A 21802-nucleotide genomic window follows, 5' to 3' on the forward strand; every position below is an offset into this window, starting at 1 on the left:
GTTGAAATGATTCTCCAGGGCTACAAGTAAGACAAGCTTTGAATGGCCAGTTAGATATAGGTTGAGAAAAAAGACTGATGAGCCAAAAAGAAAGCTCTTGTGTGCTTTCAAATATCAGCTGTTCTGATAAAAGTTATTACACCTCATCTAATGACTTACCATTCTTCATGTACTTTTAGACATAGCTTACATGTTCTCCTCTTTCTTCTTTTAGCTTTAAGTGAAACATACAAGGATAAGGTAACAGACCAGTAAACGCTGGAGTTAAAAAGCATCACTTAAAGTATTGTTTAAAGCACAAAGTCCCTATGTTGGTGAAATATCCACTTAATGCTTTTGCAGCCTGGCTGTAATTCCCTAAATGATATCACATCCACCTCAACTCAAAATAAGAGAAGGTTCTCTTCATATAGCTTACTTCCACATCTTCACTCTAACACATGGATTTTATTTCCTAAACAGAGAATTACTGTAATGATCAGCTTTCATTCCCTCCAAACAAACATTCAGTAAACCTGCATTTTTGTTTTTGTATTTACATTTTCCCTTGTTTCTTTTCCCAAATGCCTAGCTATTAAAGTGTGCCTGGGTAATCCTGACTTTTCCACTAATGCTGCAAGCTTCACTATCAGATATTTTCAAACTAAAAATTATGTTCATGACAGCAGTTGCTTCAAAATTATATGGATAAGTCAACTGTCACTGTATGAATTGTAACAGTAATACTACTACTGTTTTTCTATTTTTGTCCCTTCTTCACATTGGCAACCTGACTATTGAAGAACCTTTCAGATGAACCCAAGTAAATCTTACCTGTCAAATGTTTCATCTTGGTCCTTCTATCACACTAGCTACTGAACTGTTGAGGGAAGAGTGCAGCTAGGTGGCAGTGTGCCAAATGAAAGAATCAATATAAAAAGACGATTGCTAAAGATGCATGACATAGCGTGCCTCGAATAGCATGAAAACCTAAACAAAAACAAGTTGATGTCACATAATCCACAATAGTATTGTGACTGAAAAGCTTTACCATGTGGTAAACTCAGCCAGGGTGATTAAAACTCCTGTATTTCTTTCTGGTTCTAGGAGTGACTCTGCCCTAACCATCCTACATTTCAGATACCAACATTTATCACTATGTAAAACAGAAATGGTGTTACCTGCCTTGGTCTGAAGAACATTGCATGGCTTAATAAAGTGAGGTAAATGCAAGTGTTAGCTTAAGATCCTCGGTGAAACATGACAGATACATAATGCAAATGAATGTGACCGTATACCGATAGGTAAATATGGAATCAAATGAAGACAGTTTATAAATAGCCTTCTGCTGTATGTATAAAAACCCTATATAGCGGTAAGTCTTAAAAGACGCACCATTCTCCAGGGCTAGACAGAATAAAAGGACAAATGAGGCATCCTGCAAAGAGGAACGGACCCTTCTGCACAGATCACTGGCCAGTTGCAGTACTGCTCTACAGTAGCACAGCCTACGGGCTAGCGGAGCTTCACACTTGCCTAATGAACCCTTTCAATGTAATGACTTCAACACATTCAATGAAGAATTTCTTCTCCAAATGGGCTGAAAAAGAAATCCCACCCTGCACAAGAGCTTTATTTTCTCTGCAGCCTAACCACAGAGTTGTACTGCCTTCTAAGAATTTACCCTTCATCCAGAGACAGGAAAGGGAAAAACAAGTTGCATTCAGCTGTAAACTACCTTGTCCTTTGCTGCTGTGCTTTTTACTTTGGCGCTGTATCGGACTTGCCTTAATATTTATGCACTAGCTGCTACCTTTGCTAGTGCAGGATCTGTTAACTTTTCTGCCTTAATCTCCATTTTGGCTGGGACAACTTATCATTTCAGGATTAAGCATAAATTTCCATTGTTAAATGCTTTAGCCACACTCTTTTTTAAAATCAATTAACCCAGCTTAAGCTTATTAAACAGAAGTGGCAGTGAATATTTTGGATACTGATTTTCTTTTTACAGCCCTGTATTTTAAAATCAGATTTCACATAAAGTCTAAAATCTGTCATGCTGTAAGTAACAATCTAAAAGTTGCATGTTAAATATATATCTGCTGCACATTCATGACATAAGAATCGGTACGCTTTTTGCATGCTAACATTATATAACACAACATACCATTCTGGTTTTGTACGTAACATTCCGTAAAGATATCTTTTATGCTGATAAACCTGAGGCGGTACTGTCATCATGTTATATATCACGCTCAGAAAACAGGTGGTTTTGCCTGAGTATCAGGAAGACGGGAAGAGATTCAAGAGAGCACTCTGCTGAGATCCCTACGGGGTGTGTTTACTACCTTGATGAAGGCCGAAGACCACTGATGGCTCTACCCTGGATGTCACTCCAAGTGACCAGGACATTATGCTGAGATGTCAGAACCTGCAGGAAGTCTTACAGTCCCAATGGCCTTTTGGAACACTAACAGCACCTCCCAGAGACGCTACCAAACTGACAGATGTTTTTCCTTTTCTCTTTATGGAGAACCGGAGACCTATGAGAGACATGAAAAGGAAATAACTGTACAGTCCAATTTAAATGTATAAAGGTAGGAATTATCCATATCCATTCCTACCAAATCTTTATTTTAATCTTCAAGCTACTCTTCTTTCAAAAAATCTTTAAAATTGAAGTACATTAAATGCTTCAAAAAAGCCACTAGCTGAACAAATGTATTCATGCAAAATAAACAACTTTCAAGGGAGAATTTTTACAGTTAAACGCTCACTACTAATTAATCGATGTCTAACTTCAGATATCTTGCTCAAGCTGATAAATCCTCAACAAAAAATGAACAAACAGTATACACTTTGCTTTCTAGAACAAACAAAATATGTGTGCATTAGCCTGAGGTTATACAAATACTATTTCACTACAGTTATGAAAAATATTTACTTATTTGTTAACTACAATTATTCTGATGTCTTTTGGCAGTGCACATTAAGGACTCTAATATCACACAGTACAGATGCCTAATAGAAACTATTTTACCCTAGAAGGAAGTAGAGTGTCCACAATTTATCAAACCATTGGCATGTACCTATTCAGCACAGTGTGAAACTTCTTAAAAACCATGAAATTCAGTGACGAAAGTATTGCTGCTTTGTGGTGATATTAGACATGGCTAAGGGAGAACAGGTCTCCTGTTCCCCCTTGTGGGAACAGGTCTCCTGGACAGATATCATGGCACATAATGAATACTCTGCTTCCTGCAGGTTTTTTCTCCTCAGGCATTTCTTCCGGACAATCTATGCTTTCAGCCATTGTTTTTATTAGCTTAGGATAAGGTGATGCTTGGGGAAAAGCTTCCAAGCAGCCCCATAGGCCTAGATTTACAAATCATTCTGGCCTGCCTAACCAGCCAGACAGCAGATTCCTTTTTTATTATTTTAAAGCACTTGAGCTCCAGTACAAGATCCTTCTGCAGCTCAGATTACATCAAATGATGGTCCAGAGGTGGGAATAGGGATTATAAACTGGGTAGAAGCATGTATTTTGCTGGCCTTTTCATTAGGCTCTCATTTCAGACTTAATTGTAGATTCAAAGACAGTATAGCAGAAAACCTTGCTCTCCAACGCATACCGAGTAGCCTGACCAACAATGTAGTCACCAGTCTAAACAGGAACTGGGCTGGGACTGGGTTATTAAACTGCTACTAGCCGTAGCTAGTCGTAAGTCTGGAGCTTGTGGCCAACTTTGTTCGCACTGAAAGCTCATTTGTAGGAAAAAAGGTTTTCAAAAATTGCCACATTCATCTTTCCCTCACCAATGGCTTTGGCATACTCAGTCACAGGAGAGTAGCGTGAGGGCCGCTTTCCACACAACCTGAGGAGTGGAAACCTCTGGCAAGAAGCTGGGTGAGGGACAGCTCAGGAGCTTTCAACATCAGCCTCGCTGCGAACTCAGTTTCCCTTGGCACTCGGTCTCCTTTGGAAAACTGCTGCCTGTTGGCAAGCCTGCGATTTAACCGCGTGGGAGCGAGGGAAGCGAGTGGATCCCCCCCTCCGAAGAGGACCATCGCCAGCCCACAGTTGGGACCGCTCACCCACGGGCGGGTTTCCTGACCGTAATTAAGGCCGGGGTTAGGCCTAGGAGCAACCCAAGCCTTTGCCCCACCACCCCAGAGACACCCCCGCAATGCCTCAGGACCACCATACCCCCGCCTCCCCAACCGCCCCCAGCCCCGCACGCGCTGCCCAACCGCCCGCCCCGCCGCCTTCCAGAAGCGTCCACCGCCCGCGCCCCTGCCCTGAGGGGAGATCACCGCCCTCAGGCGAGCCCCGAGACGGGGCGGCCGCCGTACGGGCGGGCGGGCGGGGAGGCGGGAGGCGGGGGGGGGGGGCTCCCCCGCCTCCCGCCTCCCCGCCCGCCCGCCCGTACGGCGGCGCGGGCAGGGCCCGCCGCGCTACGGCGGGCAAGGCTGGGGCGGCGTCAGCGGGCGCGCAGTGCCGGCTCCAGGGCTTTAAAGCAGCGTGTAAGCTGAGATGCTACCACAGGCAGCGGCGCGGCGGCGGCGGCCGCAGCAGCAGCTCCCCGAGCCCAGACGGGCGCCCGCCTTTCCCCCCCCCGCCACGCCTCGGGGCATGAGAGCGGCCGCCCCGCATCTCTAGGTACCCCCCGGGCCCCATGGCGACATCCCGCGCTGCCCGCGCCTTCCTTCTCCTCCTCCTCCTCCTTCTCTGCCTGCCGGGGCTGCGGCGGGGGGCGCGGGGCGGCGGGCAGCGCCCTCGGGGCTGCCCGGCTCCCTGCCGCTGCGAGCAGGAGGGCATGCTCGTCCGCGCCGACTGCTCCGACCTGGGGCTCACGGCCGTGCCCGCCAACCTCAGCGTCTTCACCTCCTACCTGTAAGTGTGGGGCAGCCCCCCGCGGGCGGGCCGGGGAGGGGGCACCGGCGGCAGCGGCCCCGCAGGAGGGCCCGGGCCGGCCCCCGGCGGTGACAGGAGGGGCGCGGCGGGGTCGGTGCGTTGCCTATAGAAAACACCCGACTTCAAATAAGTTTCTAATCGCTTTTTAATCAGCGGGCGGGTTGTAAAGCGTTTATAGGTATCTCGCTATCTCGGTGCCCCGTCCGGCGCCTGGAGGATCACTGTGTGATGTGCCGTTTAGAGGGTAATTAAAAGCGATTGCAACAGCAGAAACTCGATTAGATCTGCAGGGACGTTATCTTCACCTTTGCTTCCCAGGACAGGGCTTTGAACTGCGGTTGCTGCTGATTTAATCTTTAACAGATCTCCCCTCGGGCTGAGGAAAGGCAATAAATAAAGCGAGCGAGCTCAGGGGCCGGTGCGGTGCCGGGGACGGCCCCGGGCAGGTGGCTGTGCCCCCGGACCGGGACACCCGGCCCCGCCGGAGCCCTCCCGCTGCCCCGGAGCACCCGCCTCATCGGGCATCTCCGCCGGGCCGGGCTCCGGTGCTCGGCGACTCCTCTGCATCTCGGGCGCGCTGAGTTGCAGCCTGTAGGTACCGGGACGGGGACGGCGAGGACGGAGAAACTTCGTGTTAACCAGGACAAAAACAAAACAAAAAAAACCCAAAACCACCCAAAAACCGTGGGGAAACTTCCTCTTTGTTAGCTTCTTTTTGGCGGAAGGGTCGTCGTTCAGATTCTCTGGGTTTCACGTGTTGGAAGTGTTGGTGCCCTAAAACTGTTACTTCCGTGCCCTCCTCACTGCTATATGAAAATACAGTTCTTTGTGGTTGCATGGCCAGTAGCTTGTTAACACTTATCCTTCGTATCCAGCGCACAGCATGTCAGTTTCTCTATGTGCTTGTCCATCTGTATGTTTTGACGTGCTGTTGACATGCTTGCTACTATGGTTACTGTAAAGATGCTTTCGCAGAGTTGTGTGTCTGGGGCATTAAAGTGATAATTCTGAATTCACTTCTCTGTTAATACCATACTTCAAAGGACGTAAAACATGTTGCATCTGAGAAAGTAGATGAAACTAAACTAGAAATGGCCTTTCTAAGAGAAGTATGAATGTGACAGCATAGGCGAGGTAGAAATGAAGTACTACGTGTGTGTTAGGAGAAGCTTAGTTTAGTGAAAGTAGCATTGGTTTGGAAAGAGGATGTGCAGCTGAAAGACTTTTCTAAATATTATGCATGTAAATACTGTTCTGAAATTTTTGTTGATAAGTTTTAGCTTATTTTATCATAGACATATCAAAGTCAAAGCTATTAGTAATGTTAAGAGCCAGGAGTCAGTGTTACTGAATGACCGTTTACAGTAGAGCGAAATTTTGGCTATACGTAGTAAAGATACAGTCCTTAAGACACATACAAAGTCTGCCACTGGTTTGAAAAGTAGCAGGTCAGGATTGTGGGTATACGCCAAGACACAATGTTTTTCTGGTGCTTTGGAAAGTCATAAGCAGAAAGATAGATAATGAAGGTAAAAAGGCATGCTTAAGCTGTACATATCCTATGTCAAGAAGTAGGTGCCCTAAATTCATGGTTGTTTGGAGGAATGGTAAAACTGTAAAAACTTCAGAGAACCCACTGTTTGACTGTTTTATGAATAAAAAGAGAACGTAAACATGCGTGACGATATACGAATACCACTGCTGTGGTCTTCTGCTGTTGAAAAGATATATACCTCCAGTAACCTGCTTCTTGGTAGGATTGTGATCTGGTTCGCACTTTTGTTTTTAAATCCTCTTCTCCTTCAGCAGGGGAATGTCTTTCTCCAGTCAAGAATTCTGTGCTGTTCAGTAGCGTACTGAAGTAAAAAAAACCCCGCTGTGGGACAGGCAGACTTTTAAATGACCAAGGCTGCATACAGGCAGTGTAACAGTATAAAAAACATGCAGTATAACAGAATAAAAGGCTGTTTCATATACATAGGCAGATACACATACTTTTTTTCCAAATTTACCAGGCTGTTATCCTTGGATTGATTAATTATTGCCTAATTATGCAGAGTTGTAGCTCTTGCCTCCCTTCCGTAAAGAACTGTCAAGTCTCATTTTCTGCAGATGGCTAAGCAATGGCAAATTTTAAAGCATGCCTGCTTGTTATAGAGATGTTTGCCTCCCTGAGCTTGGTAGTGGCCAACCAGATGCTCCTTGACTTATTTTTGTCTGGTTGGCTTTTCCCCCCGCAGAAAAACATAAATGTCTTTCTGCACTGTGACAATTTTTACTTCAGACCAAAGTAGGAGATTAAAACTGTGTACTCACATTAACCCTCATTCCAGCAGAAAAACCTGTCTTCTCTAGTCGATTCTGTTCTTGCACAGTAGATATATATGGCCAAAAACAGTCTGGGGTGCTACCTTTTGTTAAAGTTTTAAAGTTTTTTTTCTACATTTCTGTCATTTTTATCTTATCTGGACACTTGCATAGAGGAAAAAAAAAAGTAAACATTTTCTTTGGTGTGCATTGGAAATTGTGTGAAAAGCTGAAATGCCGAGGCCATTAAGGTTTGGTTTATGTTGTGACAAATGTGTACGGAGCATATGTTATGGTAACTGAATTCTGCATATTTTTTGTGATGGTGCTCTTGCAGCAGAGCTAAATGTAGTCTACAGATGGACCTGTTACACATTTCTCCATTCTCATTTGTATTCCCCATCAGCAATTCTTGCCTTCCATCAAAAATCTTTTTATTTATGATTATATGTCTGCTGCCATGAACTGGTAGACTTTTTAAGAGCAGGCAAGGAGAATCCAGGAGTTTCTTTCCATTCCTTTTTCTTCATTTTAGGCTAAATCATGTACTCAATGTATTTAATACAATTCCTGTTGACAGAAATGTGAATTCCATGTGCTGAGGAAGGGCAGCACTGTGTCCCTGTTTCAAATTAAGAACATCTCACTTGCCTATCAGTACACAGTGAAAAGAAGAAGCCAGGATCTACAGGTCTTTTGCACATGGGACCCTTGTTAATCCTCAAACCAAGCCTGTGAGTTAGTGAAATATTGTTGCTGTTTACTGTGATGTGGAAAACGGAGGTAAAGAAGGGCTTGCTCAAAGTTAGAGGTAAAGTTTATGACAAAGCCAGTAATTAAAGCCAGAATGCCATATCCTAACTCCATTCTTCAACGACAGGCTCACTCTACTCCTCCTAAATAATTGCTCATTAAAAATATTGTAAAATCTGGCAACTCCTGTTCAAGAATGTTTAGTATAATGAGTATTTTAAAATAATCTGTTTTCATATCTCATGTGATGACAAGATAGAAGATAGCTCTTGAAGATTTTGAGGGTCTCTGTTACATGCCTGGATAGCACAGAAAAGTAAATTTATTATAAATGCCAGGGCTGTGTAACAGTTCAGACGCTGTATTTTTTGTGATTAAAACTCTCAATTATAAACTTAGTGGAATATTTTAAGTGGAATATTAAATTGAATACTTTTATAATGTACTTAGACTGACATAGACATGCACGCATACAGGTATAAATATTGCAGCGTATGGTACATTACCTTTTACATTATAGTTATACACAGGTGAAAATGAGTTATTTTGGGATATGTGATATTTGCATTAAAAAGTTTAATTATGAGTACATTATAAATTTGCTTAGTAACATTTGGGAAAATCTGATTCATATAAGTTTTAATTCTTCATAGAAATAATTGATTAAGAAAAAATTATTTTTCAAAACTGTGATAACATTGATAGTACTACAGGAAAACCTGTGAAGAAGAAATCAGTGTATATTGTAAGGTTCTTAACATATTGATGTTCAAATAAATTTTGGGCTTCTGCTTCATTCATTGCCATAATATTGTATTTGATGATAAATATTGCTGCAGAGCACAGTCAAAACTCTGTAGGGTATCTGAAAGTGTTTAAAACTACTAAACAGAAAAAAAAACCCAAGAATTTGGGAGAAGAAAATTTTTTTACTTTTGGAAGGTTAAAAAGTATATTGCCAGAAAGTAACTATACTTCTGAAATAAGAACGATAGTTGTTTCTGTGTCAGGAATACCCAAAAGCATTAAGCCCAACCCTTTGGGGTAAATTTGCATTATTTTAGTCAGTCTGATCTAACAGTGAAAACTCAGGTCTTGTCTGCACCTTTGTCTAAGGTATCTTGGGAATGACCATAGTTTTTTGAAAGAGATCAAGTCTGCCTTTTCTTAGAAAGTGCTTCTTTACATAGCTCCAGACTTTATAAACCATTTTTGCGCCTTTCTACTTGAAATAAATGAAATGATTGCCATGTGGTTTCAGTTAATAATCTGAGTCTTGTCCCAGTTGAGGATGAAGATGAATCCAGGTCCTGGATTTAGAATTTAGTGTTAAATATCCCTTTTGAAAAGAAAACAGAGCATTTCCTCTCTACTCATGGCAATAGTAGATATGCAAAGGTAAAATGTACTTACAGGCAAATTAGAGGTACATAAAAACTGAAGAAGTAACAAACTATTTAAAGTTCATGTTTGCCACTTTCCAAGGGATTTGCTTTAAATTTCAAAACATAATGTGTCAACTCAAAGTTAGTGTCTTTGTGGAAAATTTGGATTAAAAGTGTATTTAGGAAGAGAATGTCACTCTTCCCACTTGAGAATACAGTGCTAAAAATAACTCTTTACACTGCTTCCTAAAGAGCCTTGTGCTGCTCAGAAGGGGGGAAAAAAGGCACTCACACACTACCTCTCTCCTTTGTAGCATTTGCTCTGTGGAAACGCTGCATAAATTGACAGGGAAAAGGAAGCTGTCTTTAAGCTGGTAGATTGTAAGGAGCTGGCAGGGTGAAGGCACCTTCAGTTTGGTTTGGTATCTGAAGTGCATAGGACAATTGGCTGGGCAGAGGGAGCCTGACTCCAGCTGAGAACGCATGCACTGGGCTGACCTTCCCAGTCAGCATGCCAGCAGAGATTAGACTTTCCTCAAGTGCTCCCTTGTTAACCCAGTCTTTTCTCCGATGTCATTTGTCTTTCAACTGCTTAAAATTGCTACCAATTTTGCAGCAGTGCAGATCGCTTTCTTTTATTCTGTTTGTTGGCCAAGATAATATGTCATCTGCATGCACTGCTTTCTTAATTCTCTATTGGTTATTTAAATGGTCTTGAATAATACAGTTTTTGGTATTTTCCCTGACTTCCTTCCTTGAACTGTCCAGCAGATCTCATTATTTTCCCAGTAAAAATCATGGTAAAAAAGGTGTGGTTCCTTTGGCTCTGAGAAAACTGATGTGGTGTTTTTGACATAGCAAAACAGCTTTAGACTTCAGTTAGAAGAAAATACCCTAACATCTTTAAAAAGAATGAGATGTGATCAAAGCATGCTTACTCCTCAGAGATTTAGCAATTGAAGTGGCAAATCATTATGCTACATGCTCTCTGCTGTTTGCCGACAAGGCCTGAGAAACTTGTCTACAATTTTACTGATCAGATGCAAGAAATTTAATGCCTGGAGAATTATAAAAGAAATAAATGTAGTTGGGGAGGGGTACGGCCTGAAATTATGTTACTCTTACTTGTCAAAGGAGTGCTACCCTGATCTCTATCTTGGAATCAAGGTCAAAATGAAAAAATGCACAAAACTAAGACAATTAACAGCTTTGACTATGTATAACAGTAACTCATGGTGACTCTGTTTTTAGTCCTGTCATGGTTTAATGTGGCAAGCAGCTAAACACCACACAGCTGTGCGCTTATTCCCCCCTAGTGGGATGGAGGAGAGTATTGAAAAAAAAGGGTTAAAAAAAGATAAAAATAATTTAATAGGACAGAAAAGGAAGGGAAAACGATAATAATAATGATAAAAGAATATACAAAAAAAGCGACGTATAATGCAATTGCTCACCACCCACCAACCGATACCCAGGCAGTTCCCAAGCAGAAGCCGCACCCCCCGTCCAGCTCCCCCCAGTATTTTTTTTCAGCGTGATGTCATATGGTAAGGAATATCCCTTTGTCAAGTTTGGGTCAGCTCTCCCAGCTGTGCCCCCTCCCAGCTTCATGTGCACCTCCAGCCTCCTCGCTGGCAGGGCAGTATGAGAAGCTGAAAAGTCCTTGACTTAGTGTAAGCACTGCTCAGCAACGACTAAAACATCTATGTGTTATCAACACTAGTCTCATTCTAAATCCAAAGCACAGCACTCTACCAGCTACTAGGAATAAAATTAACTCTATCCCCACTGAAACCAGGACAGTATCTACCCCTTACTCTATACCATCTATGTCATGCCCAGGTCCCACACTTTCCAAGACATTCCAATTAATCACCACCACCTTCCTGTCTTTTGATATATACACACAGATATCATTCCCTTACTCTATGGGCCATACCTCTAAAATGTCCACTGAGTTCATTTAGTCCATGACTTTGGGCTTCATCTGTCATAGCAGTCCTTCGGGCAGGAGAGGTGGTGTGTGGTGTTGGATTGTCACATGCTGAAGACAGTTCTGGTTCATCGCTGCTATGCTTGTCCAGTTCTATCATTGCTGCACTTTGCTCAGTTTCATCAAAGTCCATTCTTCATTAATCTAGGTGATTCTTACTGTAATACCATCAATATGGTGTATGGCCACCATAGAGGTGATGACATACAGTATTAGATAGCAATTAACAACATGCAATTCAAATCATTGGCTGGTCTCACCCAAAATCAAATCCCCTTGAGGTACACATTGGACTTCCCGATCCTTCTGCCTCACCCACCAAGTACACCCAAGTCCTTGAGAAAAAGCAATCCCACAGATGGGTTTGCCTTTGCCCAGGTCAGGAATAACCCAGACTGTCTTCCCCAGCATATTTTTTACATGCACTACAGGGACTTTATCCCCTTCTACAGAACGTAAGGCTTTTGACTGGGCAAGGCCAGCTTGATTGGCAGATCTCCTAGTGTTGAGTAACCAGGTGGCCTTTGCTAAATGTGTATCCCAGTGTCTAAATGTCTCACCCCCCCATTGCTTTCAGTATAGTCTTTAACAGTCCATTGTATCTTTCAATTTCCCAGAGGCTGTTGCATGATAGGGGATGTGATACACCCACTCAATACCGTGCTCTTTGTCCCAGGTGTCTATGAGGTTGTTTCAGAAATGAGCCCCGTTGTCTGACTCAGTTCTCTCTGGGGTGCCATGTTGCCATAAGACTTGTTTTTCAAGGCCCAGGATAGTGTTCCGGGCGGTGGCGTGGGGCACAGGATATGTTTCCAGCCAGCCAGTAGTTGCTTCCACCGTTACAAGCACATGGCATTTGCCTTGGCAGGTTTGTGCAAGTGGGGTATAATTAGTCTGCCAAGCCTCCCTATATTTATATTTCAGCCATCGTCCTCCAGACCACAGAAGCTTTACCTGCTTGGCTTGCTTGATTATAGTGCATGTTTCACATTCATGGATAACCTGTGCAATGGTGTCCATGGTTAAGTCCACCTCTCAATCATGATCCCATGTGCATGTTGTATCTCTTCCTTGATGTCCTGAGGTGTTATGGTCCCGCTGTGCTATAAATAGTTCACCTTTATGTTGTCAGTCCAGATCCACCTGCTGCTTGTTTTGATGTTTTTCAGTGGTCTGACTTTTGGGCATGTGAGCATCCACATGACGTACCTTTACAACCAGGTTCTCTACCGGGACAGCAATATCTTGCCTCAGTGCAGCAGCCCAGATGGGTTTGCCTCTGTGCTGCCAGTTGCTCTGCTTCCACTGCTGTAGCCAGCCCCACAGGGCATTTGCCACCATCCATGAGTCAGTATAGAGATAGAGCACTGGCCACTTCTCTCATTCAGCAATGTCTAAGGTCAGCTGGATGGCCTTCATTTCTGCAAATTGGCTCAATTCACCTTCTCCTTTCAGCAGTTTCTGCGACTTGTTATATAGGACTCCATACAGCAGCCTTCCATCTCCAATGCTTTCCCATAAGGTGACAGGACCTGTCAGTGAACAGGGCATGTTGCTTCTCATCTTCTGGTAGTTCATTATACAGTGAGGCCTCTTCAGCATGTGTCACCTCCTCTTCTGGCGAGATTCTGAAATCTTTGCCTTCTGGCCAGCCTATGATCACTTCCAAGATTCGTGAGCAAGTGGGGTTTCCTATTCGAGCCTGCTGGGTGATCAGTGCAACCCATTTACTCCATGTAGCATCATTTGCATGATGTGTAAAGGGGACCCTCCCTTTGAACATCCAGCCCAACACCAGCAGTCAGGGTGCCAGAAGGAGCTGTGCTTCACTACCAACCACTTCTGAAGCAGCTCGAATCCCTTCACATGCTGCAAATATGTCTTTCTCAGTTGGAGTATAGTGGGCCTCGGACCCTCTGCATCCCCGATTCCAAAACCCTAGGGGTCAACCTTGAGTCTCCCCTGGTGCTCTCTGCCAGAAGCTCCAGGTAGGGACATTCTCCCTGGCTGTGGTGTAGAATACATTTTTTACACCTTGTTCTGCCCAGACTGGCCCAAGGGCTACTGCATGAACTATCTCCTGTTTAATTTGTTCAAAGGCTTGTCATTGCTCAGGGCCCTATTTGAAATTGTTCTTTTTCCAGGTGACTTGATAAAGAAGGCTTATGATCAGACTGTAAGTTAGAATATCCATCCTCCAATAACCCACAACATACAAGAAAGCTTGTGTTTCCTTTTTGCTGGTTGGTGGAGACATGGCTGTTATTTTGTTGATCACATCCATTGGGATCTGATGACATCAGTCTTGCCATTTTGTTCCTAAAAACTGGATCTCCGGTGCAGGTTCCTTGATCTTACTTTGGTTTATGTCAAAAATGGCTTTCAGAAGGATTTGGACTATTTTCTTCCCATTTTCAAAAACCTCTTCTGCTGTGTTGCCCCATATGATGATGTCATCAATGTATTGTAGGTGTTCCAGAGCTTCACCCTGTGCCAGTGTGGGATGGATCAGTCCATGGCAAATGGTAGGGCTGTGTTTCCACCCCTGGGGCAGCCAATTCCACATGTACTGGACGCCCCTCCAAGTGAAAGCAAACTGTGGCCTGCGCTCTACTGCCAGAGGGATTGAGAAAAATGCATTCTCAATGTCAGTTGTGGCATACCACTTGGCTGCCTTTGACTCTAGTTCATATTGAAGGTCTAGCATGTCCAGCACAGCAGCGCTATGTGGCGTTGTGACTTTGTTCAAGCCACAATAGCCTATTGTTAGTCCCTGCTCTCCATTAGACTTCCACACAGGCCATATGGGACTGTTAAAGGGTGAATGAATCTTGCTGGTGACTCCCTGGCTCTCTAGTTGACAAATGAGCTCATGGATGGGAATCAGGGAGTTTCAGTTGGTGCAATATTGCCACCACTGTCATGGTGGTGATCTGCACCCTTTGTTCTTTGACCTTCAGCAACCCCAAAACAGAAGGGTCCTCCAAGAGACCAGGCAAGGTGGACAGCTGTTTAATTTCCTCTGTCTCCAAGGCAGCTCTACCAAAAGCCCACCTGTACCCTTTTGGGTCCTTGAAATACCACTCCAGAAATGTCACTCCAGAAATACAGCTGGTTTCTGCCCCTGTACAGTTTGATGGCATTAGGGTGCACTGTGCACCGGTGTCCACTAGAGCCTTATACTCCTGTGGGTCTGATGTGCCAGGCCATCGAATCCACACAGTCCAGTAAACTTGGTTGTCCCCCTCCTCCAACTGTCTGGAGGCAGGGCCCCTCTAGTCCTGGTCATAGTATTTGTTACTTACTTCTTGTAAATTAGAACCAAAAGTCCCTTTATTAGGATTGGAAGTAAAATCAGCCCTTCTGCTCCGTCTGGGTAACTGCCCACTGGAAACTGAAGCAGCAATTTTCCTGGAAGAACCCCCTTTTGCAATTGTTTTTCCTTGCAACTCACGTACTCAGGCCTCTAGGGTCAAGGTAGGTTTTTCATCCCACTTCCTCATGTCCTCTCCATGGTCACACAGGTAAAACTGCAGGGTGGCCCGTGGTGTGTACCCACTATATCCTCTCTCCTGAGCAGAGGAACGCTTACTCCTAATGGCTGAGATACTGGTCCATACAGGTAGGGAATAGGGCATATCCTCTTTGGATTGCTGGAACTCCCAGGACAGTTTCTCCACAGCTGAGACACAGGCCTGTAGGGGTGAAGAGAGACTTTCTTTGTATCGCTGGAGTTGGCAAGCCAATTCATCTACCGTTTGTCCTTCTCTGCCTTTCCGGGTCGTTACTGCTGATGAGTTGGCATGCAACCATGGTGCGCTCCATACAAACTACTGCCACGTGGCTCATGTGCACCTGACTTCATCTGGATCTTTGGCTAAGTGCTTATTGTCCAGGTCATCATAGACCACTTCCAGCACGGCTAATTCACTCAGGTGGTGGATACCTCCCTCCATGGTGGTCCACGTGCTGGGGTGACATACAACATCTTCCTTGAAGCATGGATACCTTTCCTTCATGCCTGACAGGAGTTGCCTCCAAAGGCTGAGGGCTTATGCCCCTTTTCCAGTCGCTTTCTCAATGGCCCTTTCCTAGGAAAGGGATTCCAGCTCCTTGGCTTCCCAACCCTGTAATTCCCAGCTACTGACCCTGTTATCCCAGCATTGGAGCAGCCAGGTGACAGTGTACTCGCTTGGACAACAGCTGAAATCTTCTCACATATCTCGCAGTTCACGCAGGGATAGGGTGCTTACCACCTCGTTTATGAGTTCTGCCTCTTCTCCAGTTCTCCTGGTGGCCCTGCTTTGGAGCAGCCTGCCTTGTCCATGTTTTCCTCCTTCCCCTTCTTAGTAGGAGTTTCTTGCCTTACTAAGCGAGCTGACTTTCGCATCCAGTATTTATTCTTCTGTATAGGGGCAGCTGATACTGCCATGGGTTGGTTCTCCGGTTCAGCTGCAGTGCCTGTTGCAGGCATTGGAGTAGCCACAGTGCCTGTCACAGGGGTTGGAGTAGCTGCAGCACCTGTTGCTTTGTCTTCAGATCCACAGGCCTTCTCCTCCCCTTGCGGGTACTGAGTAGTGTTGGACAGGGCTCGGTAGGCATGGGCCAGGCCCCAGCACGTTGCAGTGATTTGTGTCTCTTGGGAATTGCCAGGGTGATAGCCTACTTTTTACAAATATTTTACTAGTTTTTCAGGGTTCTGCATTTGTTCAAGGGTGAAGTTCCAAAACATTGGAGGTGCCCACTGTCCTAGGTACTTGCCGAAGTATCCCACACACCCTGCCACTCATAACTATCCAGCCTTGGGCAGATATCTGGGCAGTATTCTTAAATAGTTGTTTAACCTTAAACAAAAACTAAAACATGTTCAGGAGGCATAGCAATAGGACTATGCTGGTTTGAACATCATATTCAAAATATGATATTCAAAATTCTCAAGAGCTATTGTAACTAGCCTGGAGGAGAAGGGGAAGGTGAAGGAGCAGGGGAAACTGTCCCCTCTTGTCTCCCCCATAGACTGGCTCTCTGAGAAGGAAAGGTAAAGAGTGTAATTATTAATAGTTTCCAAGAGATGGTTCCCGAAGAATGGAGCTGACGGCAATGCTGAGTACAAAAACCAGATTAGTCTCACGATCAATAATTTTATCATATCATAAATCAGTGTTACACAGAACAGCAAATTTATAACCTTAATCAAGCCCCCAGAGATGATAAACAGCACAATGGAGAACATATACAGCAAGTAAGTAAGGTGTTACATAACACAACTCAGAACAAGCACAACAACTTTGAGAGCAAATAAATCAACATTGCAACCAGTCACTATTAACATAATATAATGAATAAGTATAACAAATTTGTTTTAACAGGCTCTGGTCAGATCTGTCATTATCTCAACTCTTCGAGCCTCACATTAGATGCCAAAAGGACTGTTGTAGTTTAGCCTGGCAGGCAGCTAAACACCACACAGCTGTGCGCTTATTCCCCCCTAGTGGGATGGAGGAGAGTGTTGAAAAAAAGGTAAAACTTGTGGGTTAAGATAAAAACAATTTAATAGGACAGAAAAGGAAGGGAAAACGATAATAATAATGATAAAAGAATACACAAAAAAAGCGACGTATAATGCAATTGCTCACCACCCACCAACCGATACCCAGGCAGTTCCCAAGCAGAAGCCGCACCCCCTGTCCAGCTCCCCCCAGTATTTTTTTCAGCGTGATGTCATATGGTAAGGAATATCCCTTTGTCAAGTTTGGGTCAGCTCTCCCAGCTGTGCCCCCTCCCAGCTTCATGTGCACCTCCAGCCTCCTCGCTGGCAGGGCAGTATGAGAAGCTGAAAAGTCCTTGACTTAGTGTAAGCACTGCTCAGCAACGACTAAAACATCTGTGTGTTATCAACACTAGTCTCATTCTAAATCCAAAGCACAGCACTCTACCAGCTACTAGGAATAAAATTAACTCTATCCCCACTGAAACCAGGACAAGTCCCAGGAAGCATGCTTTTTTTCTAAAAGTCTATAGACATCAGCTTGGAATTTTTGTACTAGAGACCATGGAATGAGTATTAAAGCAGTAGCACCCAAATCGAAGTACCATTTGGAATGTGTTTGCCAATTAGATGAAAAAGTCTCCTCTTAGCTGCTGCTGCAAGAGATATGATCGCTCAAGCTGAGAGAGCACAAGCTAGGCAGTATTATACTAGGCACCAACAATACCTGGAACTCTAAGCAGGAATGAAATGCGGTAGCAGTGCAGATCCGCAGGAACTGGTACAGTATGTCCCCAGTTTGATAAGGCCTTTGCTCAGACAGCGCATTCTGTATCACCTTCCAGTTTTATTATGTTGCTATGTTTTACTAATTTTTAGCTATGAGCTTTGGGTTCTGGGGGCAGTGGCCACAGCACTGAGGTCCATCCCATAAAGGACAAGTTGTATTTTCATGGCTAAACACTGATGCAAAAAATAATTTTTCTGAAGTGCAGTGTTATCCAACAGTGATAATTATAATAATCAGCCACTCCTGTATTAAGGTTTTATTGGTAACAAATGGATTCTTAATTTGCGCCCAGTTGTATGATTTGGCTCCGGTCCTGCAAATACTTATTCAAATACTTAACTTTAGTGTCAGGAATGGTTCTACTGAAATCACATGTGCAAATATTTGTCGGATCAAGGCCTTGAATAATTCTAAAACAATTATCCCCTTCCCCAAATATCAACTCAAATATCAAACTTGTGTGGGATAGTTTCACTAAGACATTCTCCACTGTCTCATTACACAGCCTAAAGCGTTATGTATATCGTAAATCGTTAGAAGCCTTTCTTTCAAAAATTTTCAAAATCTTAAATAAAATGAATATTTAGTTTAATCTGGAACTCACTGTCTTGCAACACTATTAAGTAATTGCAATGAAGTAATTTTAAGGACATGTTTGTGATAAAAAGTTGCTAAAACATTTTGCCTTATAGTATAAAAGTATAGGAGTTTTGTACAGGAGATACAATATTGTGTGTAGATATGTGTGTATAGATAGGCTGTGGGCAAATTAAAAAAAAAGTACCTGTCAGCCTAAAGCAGTACAGACAACTGTAGCTCCCACCACACAAAATCTTTCCCCTCTTTTGCAGACACTTGAATAAATGCTATTTTTTTTACGGAGAGTAACCATGCCTAGTGATGTTACCAAACTTAAACATTAAGTACTTAAGTAATGCAAAAGTATTTGCTGGATTTGGACTTGATTTGTATAATGGTTGCGTATAAACTGAACACTTTAATAAATTTTTGTGCTTGTGTCATATTTTTACCGTGAAAAGTGTACAATAATTTGATGATGATATTTATGAAGGGGAGGTAGGAGGTAGAAGAGCAAAGCTGGTGTTTAGTACTACTACTTCTCTATTTTCTTCAGGTTTTTTGCTGTTAGTTCCTTTACCAAACACTTCAGTCTGCTTTGCTTGAGGATGGAATAGTTACAGCACTGGTGTTAGACAGAAATAAAACTTCCCTAGCCCTTGTTTCTGCAGCAGTAGGCATCTTACGATGCCAGTTATACCTTGTCTTCTGGATCCTGTGATAATATAAATGCTAGTCTAAGTGAATGAGAGAACAGATGTGGGATGATGTCAGCATTAAGGGAAGTGTAACTGCACAGATTTGGCATTCACTGGGTTTGTAAATGAGTCTCTGTGTGGCCTGAGGGGAGAAATAGGTCATAGCTGGCAAAGGAAGACAGTGAGATAAGACAAAGCTCTCTCTCACCCATCACTGAAAGTTACCTGTTCAGAACCACCTTGATGAGTAACTTACCTTTGGGCTTGATCCTTGATCAGTTTGGCGTGGAGGCTGCCTCAGAAATTAAATCTTTCTCCTGTTGGTCTCGCACATGATGAGGTTGCAGTTATGTTTGTGGTGGGGCAGACCAAGTTTTCCAGTGTCCAGAAATTATATTCATACTTATGAAGGCATAGAAACAAAAGTTTCTTAAACACCCAGATTCACAGAGATTGCCATTTTGCGAGTGTGAGGAAAGCGCAGGAGCTGCTTCTGGGAATAGGGAGTGTGATCAGATAGCTATAGCTGGGATCTAGGGAGCAAGACTTTTGAGTTCTGTTCCTCGATACAGTAATGAATTAGTTTACAAATTTAAGCAATTAATGCAACTTTTCTGTATTCTTACTCTGTATAGGTAATGGCTGGGACAGCTGCCTACACCTGAGTTTGACTAATTTGGTAGTGGCTGGGGATCTGTAGATTAAAAACACTTAATGAGGTGCTAATTATGAGTATGACATGGTAAAATAAGGTGAAATCCTGAAGGATTTTCTTGTCTTCCTGAGGATGTATGTCTGCATTTCAGTTTTGCTCATGGTTGTCTATGTGGGCTGAACTCTGTGATGTATAAGATTCTACTGGAACAAGTGAAGTCTATCCAGGCATCTGAAAGCAATACTTGACCTGCTGACAAGAAAATACAGAATCCATATGCTTGGTGCAATATGGAAGTATTGCTTGCACTCGTGCTGAAGTTGTGCACAGACAAGGATTTGAAAGAGGGCCAAAAGAAGTGCAGGTTCAACCTCACAACCTGACAAGGGTCTCAGGGAATAAATTTCAGTCCTATAGTGTCCCTGCATAAAGCCTTACTATATTGACTTTAACCTGCAACAGGCACACACAATTACAGGAATATGAACAGAGAAGCAAAAAGAGCATTGTGAAGAAAGAGGCAGCAGATAGCTGGGGAATTGTCTGTATCAGTGCCACAAAGTAGTGAAATGTGGCTCTCATCAGGCAGGTCGACCAATTTTAAACCCTCAGAAGTGGCAATAATGCAACTCACAGTTTACATTAGTGCCATGTGTCCGCAATAAGATTCTGTAGGGTACAGTTACCTTGGCATAGCTACGATCAGAAACATTTGTGACGAGCTGGCCCTAGTGGAGATAACATCTAAGTATATAGTTGTGGTGGGGTGAAGGGTATGGGTTTGCAGTACTGCTGCTGGGTGTTTTTAAAAATTGAGTGTGGGGCACTATGGAAGAGTAATTGGTAGCAGAATAAGGGGTTCATGTGGTGTTACTTAGGCGTAGCACTGGAAAGGGACAATGTGAAAGCTCGTGATCTGAGAATAGCATCTGGGAAGGCTGTAAGCTCCTCAGCATGTGGAGGCTTCACTTCGCCTTTTACCTGTTGCCTGTACATGTGTAGAGTAGTGTGAACTGCAGAGTGCCAGAACTTTACTTCTTTCTGGCCAAGACAGAAAATGTGAAAAGAAAGGGCAGGACACACATCTTGGAACACCCTATCTGCCTGAAGGCCAGAGATAGTAACGGAACGTAGCTAAACACACTCTTGAAACCCTGAAGTGCATGTTTTTAGAATAAGACAAATACTTACTGAATGCCGATAAGGCAAAAATCTTTCATCTAGAATAGAAAAAGACATTGTGTTGAAACAGATATATGTGGAAGAATATTATAGCAGAAGTATTTCTTAGGTTATTTGGATGGAATATTTAAAAGAAATCATTATAGGGAATGGAGAAAAAAGACCCAGTGCCAGATTAATCTCTGCATGTCATTCCATGTGTGTAAATTAATAGACTTACGCCAAGAAAGACTGCAGGTAGTTTTCACTCTGCTTATGCTAATGGAACTAACTTAATTCTGTGGAACTGGTACTGCTAAAATAAATTTAATTCAAAAAATTTGAAGATTTTGGAAAAGCATTAATTGATATAATTAAAATGAAGCATTCAGTTCAGTTTTAGTGTGCCAACTCATGACAGAAAAGCTTCTAATATGTCATTACTGTGCATGGTGTCTGTCTTTCTGAACTAAATAAAAGTCACAATTTTATTTTTTTTTTTTAGGAAAAAGGATTTTAAGCATACAGCCAAGTGATCATTTGTGTCAGCATGTAGACTCAGGCAGGAAAGTTGTCTTGTGTTGTGTCAGGGAGTTGTGGTCAACTGTACAGACTTTCCAGCAGTTTGAGGAAGGAGGGATTTTCTTTTGTTTTTCAGTCTTTCTGTTGTTGATAGCATTCAGTGAAAAAAGCAATAGATATTTTTTGGGGATGCCTACATGGCACTGTGATACATTCTTTCCATTTACCATAGACAGAAAGAACTGCCACCCCAAATAGAGTTATCAAAATCACATCTCTGTACATATTGGTGCCTCAGCTGTTCTGCCTTCAATGGCTGTCTCCGGTCAATCTGTGAAGAATCCTGTAAACCTGAAGCCAGATGTGGTCTGTTTTCTGCATTTATCATCAATCACGGGTACAGCATCTTGCAGTGATGTAGCTCTGTGTTCCTGCCTGTCTGACCATAGAGCAGTGCTGTAGGAGCATCAGATTTCACAAGGAATTTGTAATATCCAGATTCACTGTATGGTATTTTTTACAGTGTTGTTTCTCTGTGTGGGAAGTATACAGGGAAATGCTGCATGCCCTCAACATG

At 43.2% G+C, this 21802-nt stretch overlaps 1 protein-coding gene across 2 annotated transcripts in view; it reads left to right on the forward strand.

The window, feature by feature from the left end:
• Positions 1 to 4412: 4412 nt before the first annotated feature.
• The window catches only part of LGR5 (leucine rich repeat containing G protein-coupled receptor 5), a 99071-nt gene continuing 81681 nt past the window's right edge, over positions 4413 to 21802 (forward strand). For both annotated transcript variants that reach the window (XM_064449564.1, XM_064449571.1), the window contains exon 1: positions 4413 to 4873. In XM_064449564.1, the coding sequence (XP_064305634.1) occupies positions 4656 to 4873 (218 nt within the window). In that variant the 5' untranslated portion in view covers positions 4413 to 4655. The remainder of the gene's footprint in view (positions 4874 to 21802) is intronic.

Source organism: Phalacrocorax carbo, chromosome 1 (assembly GCF_963921805.1).
Source record: "Phalacrocorax carbo chromosome 1, bPhaCar2.1, whole genome shotgun sequence".
Taxonomy (NCBI): domain Eukaryota; kingdom Metazoa; phylum Chordata; class Aves; order Suliformes; family Phalacrocoracidae; genus Phalacrocorax; species Phalacrocorax carbo.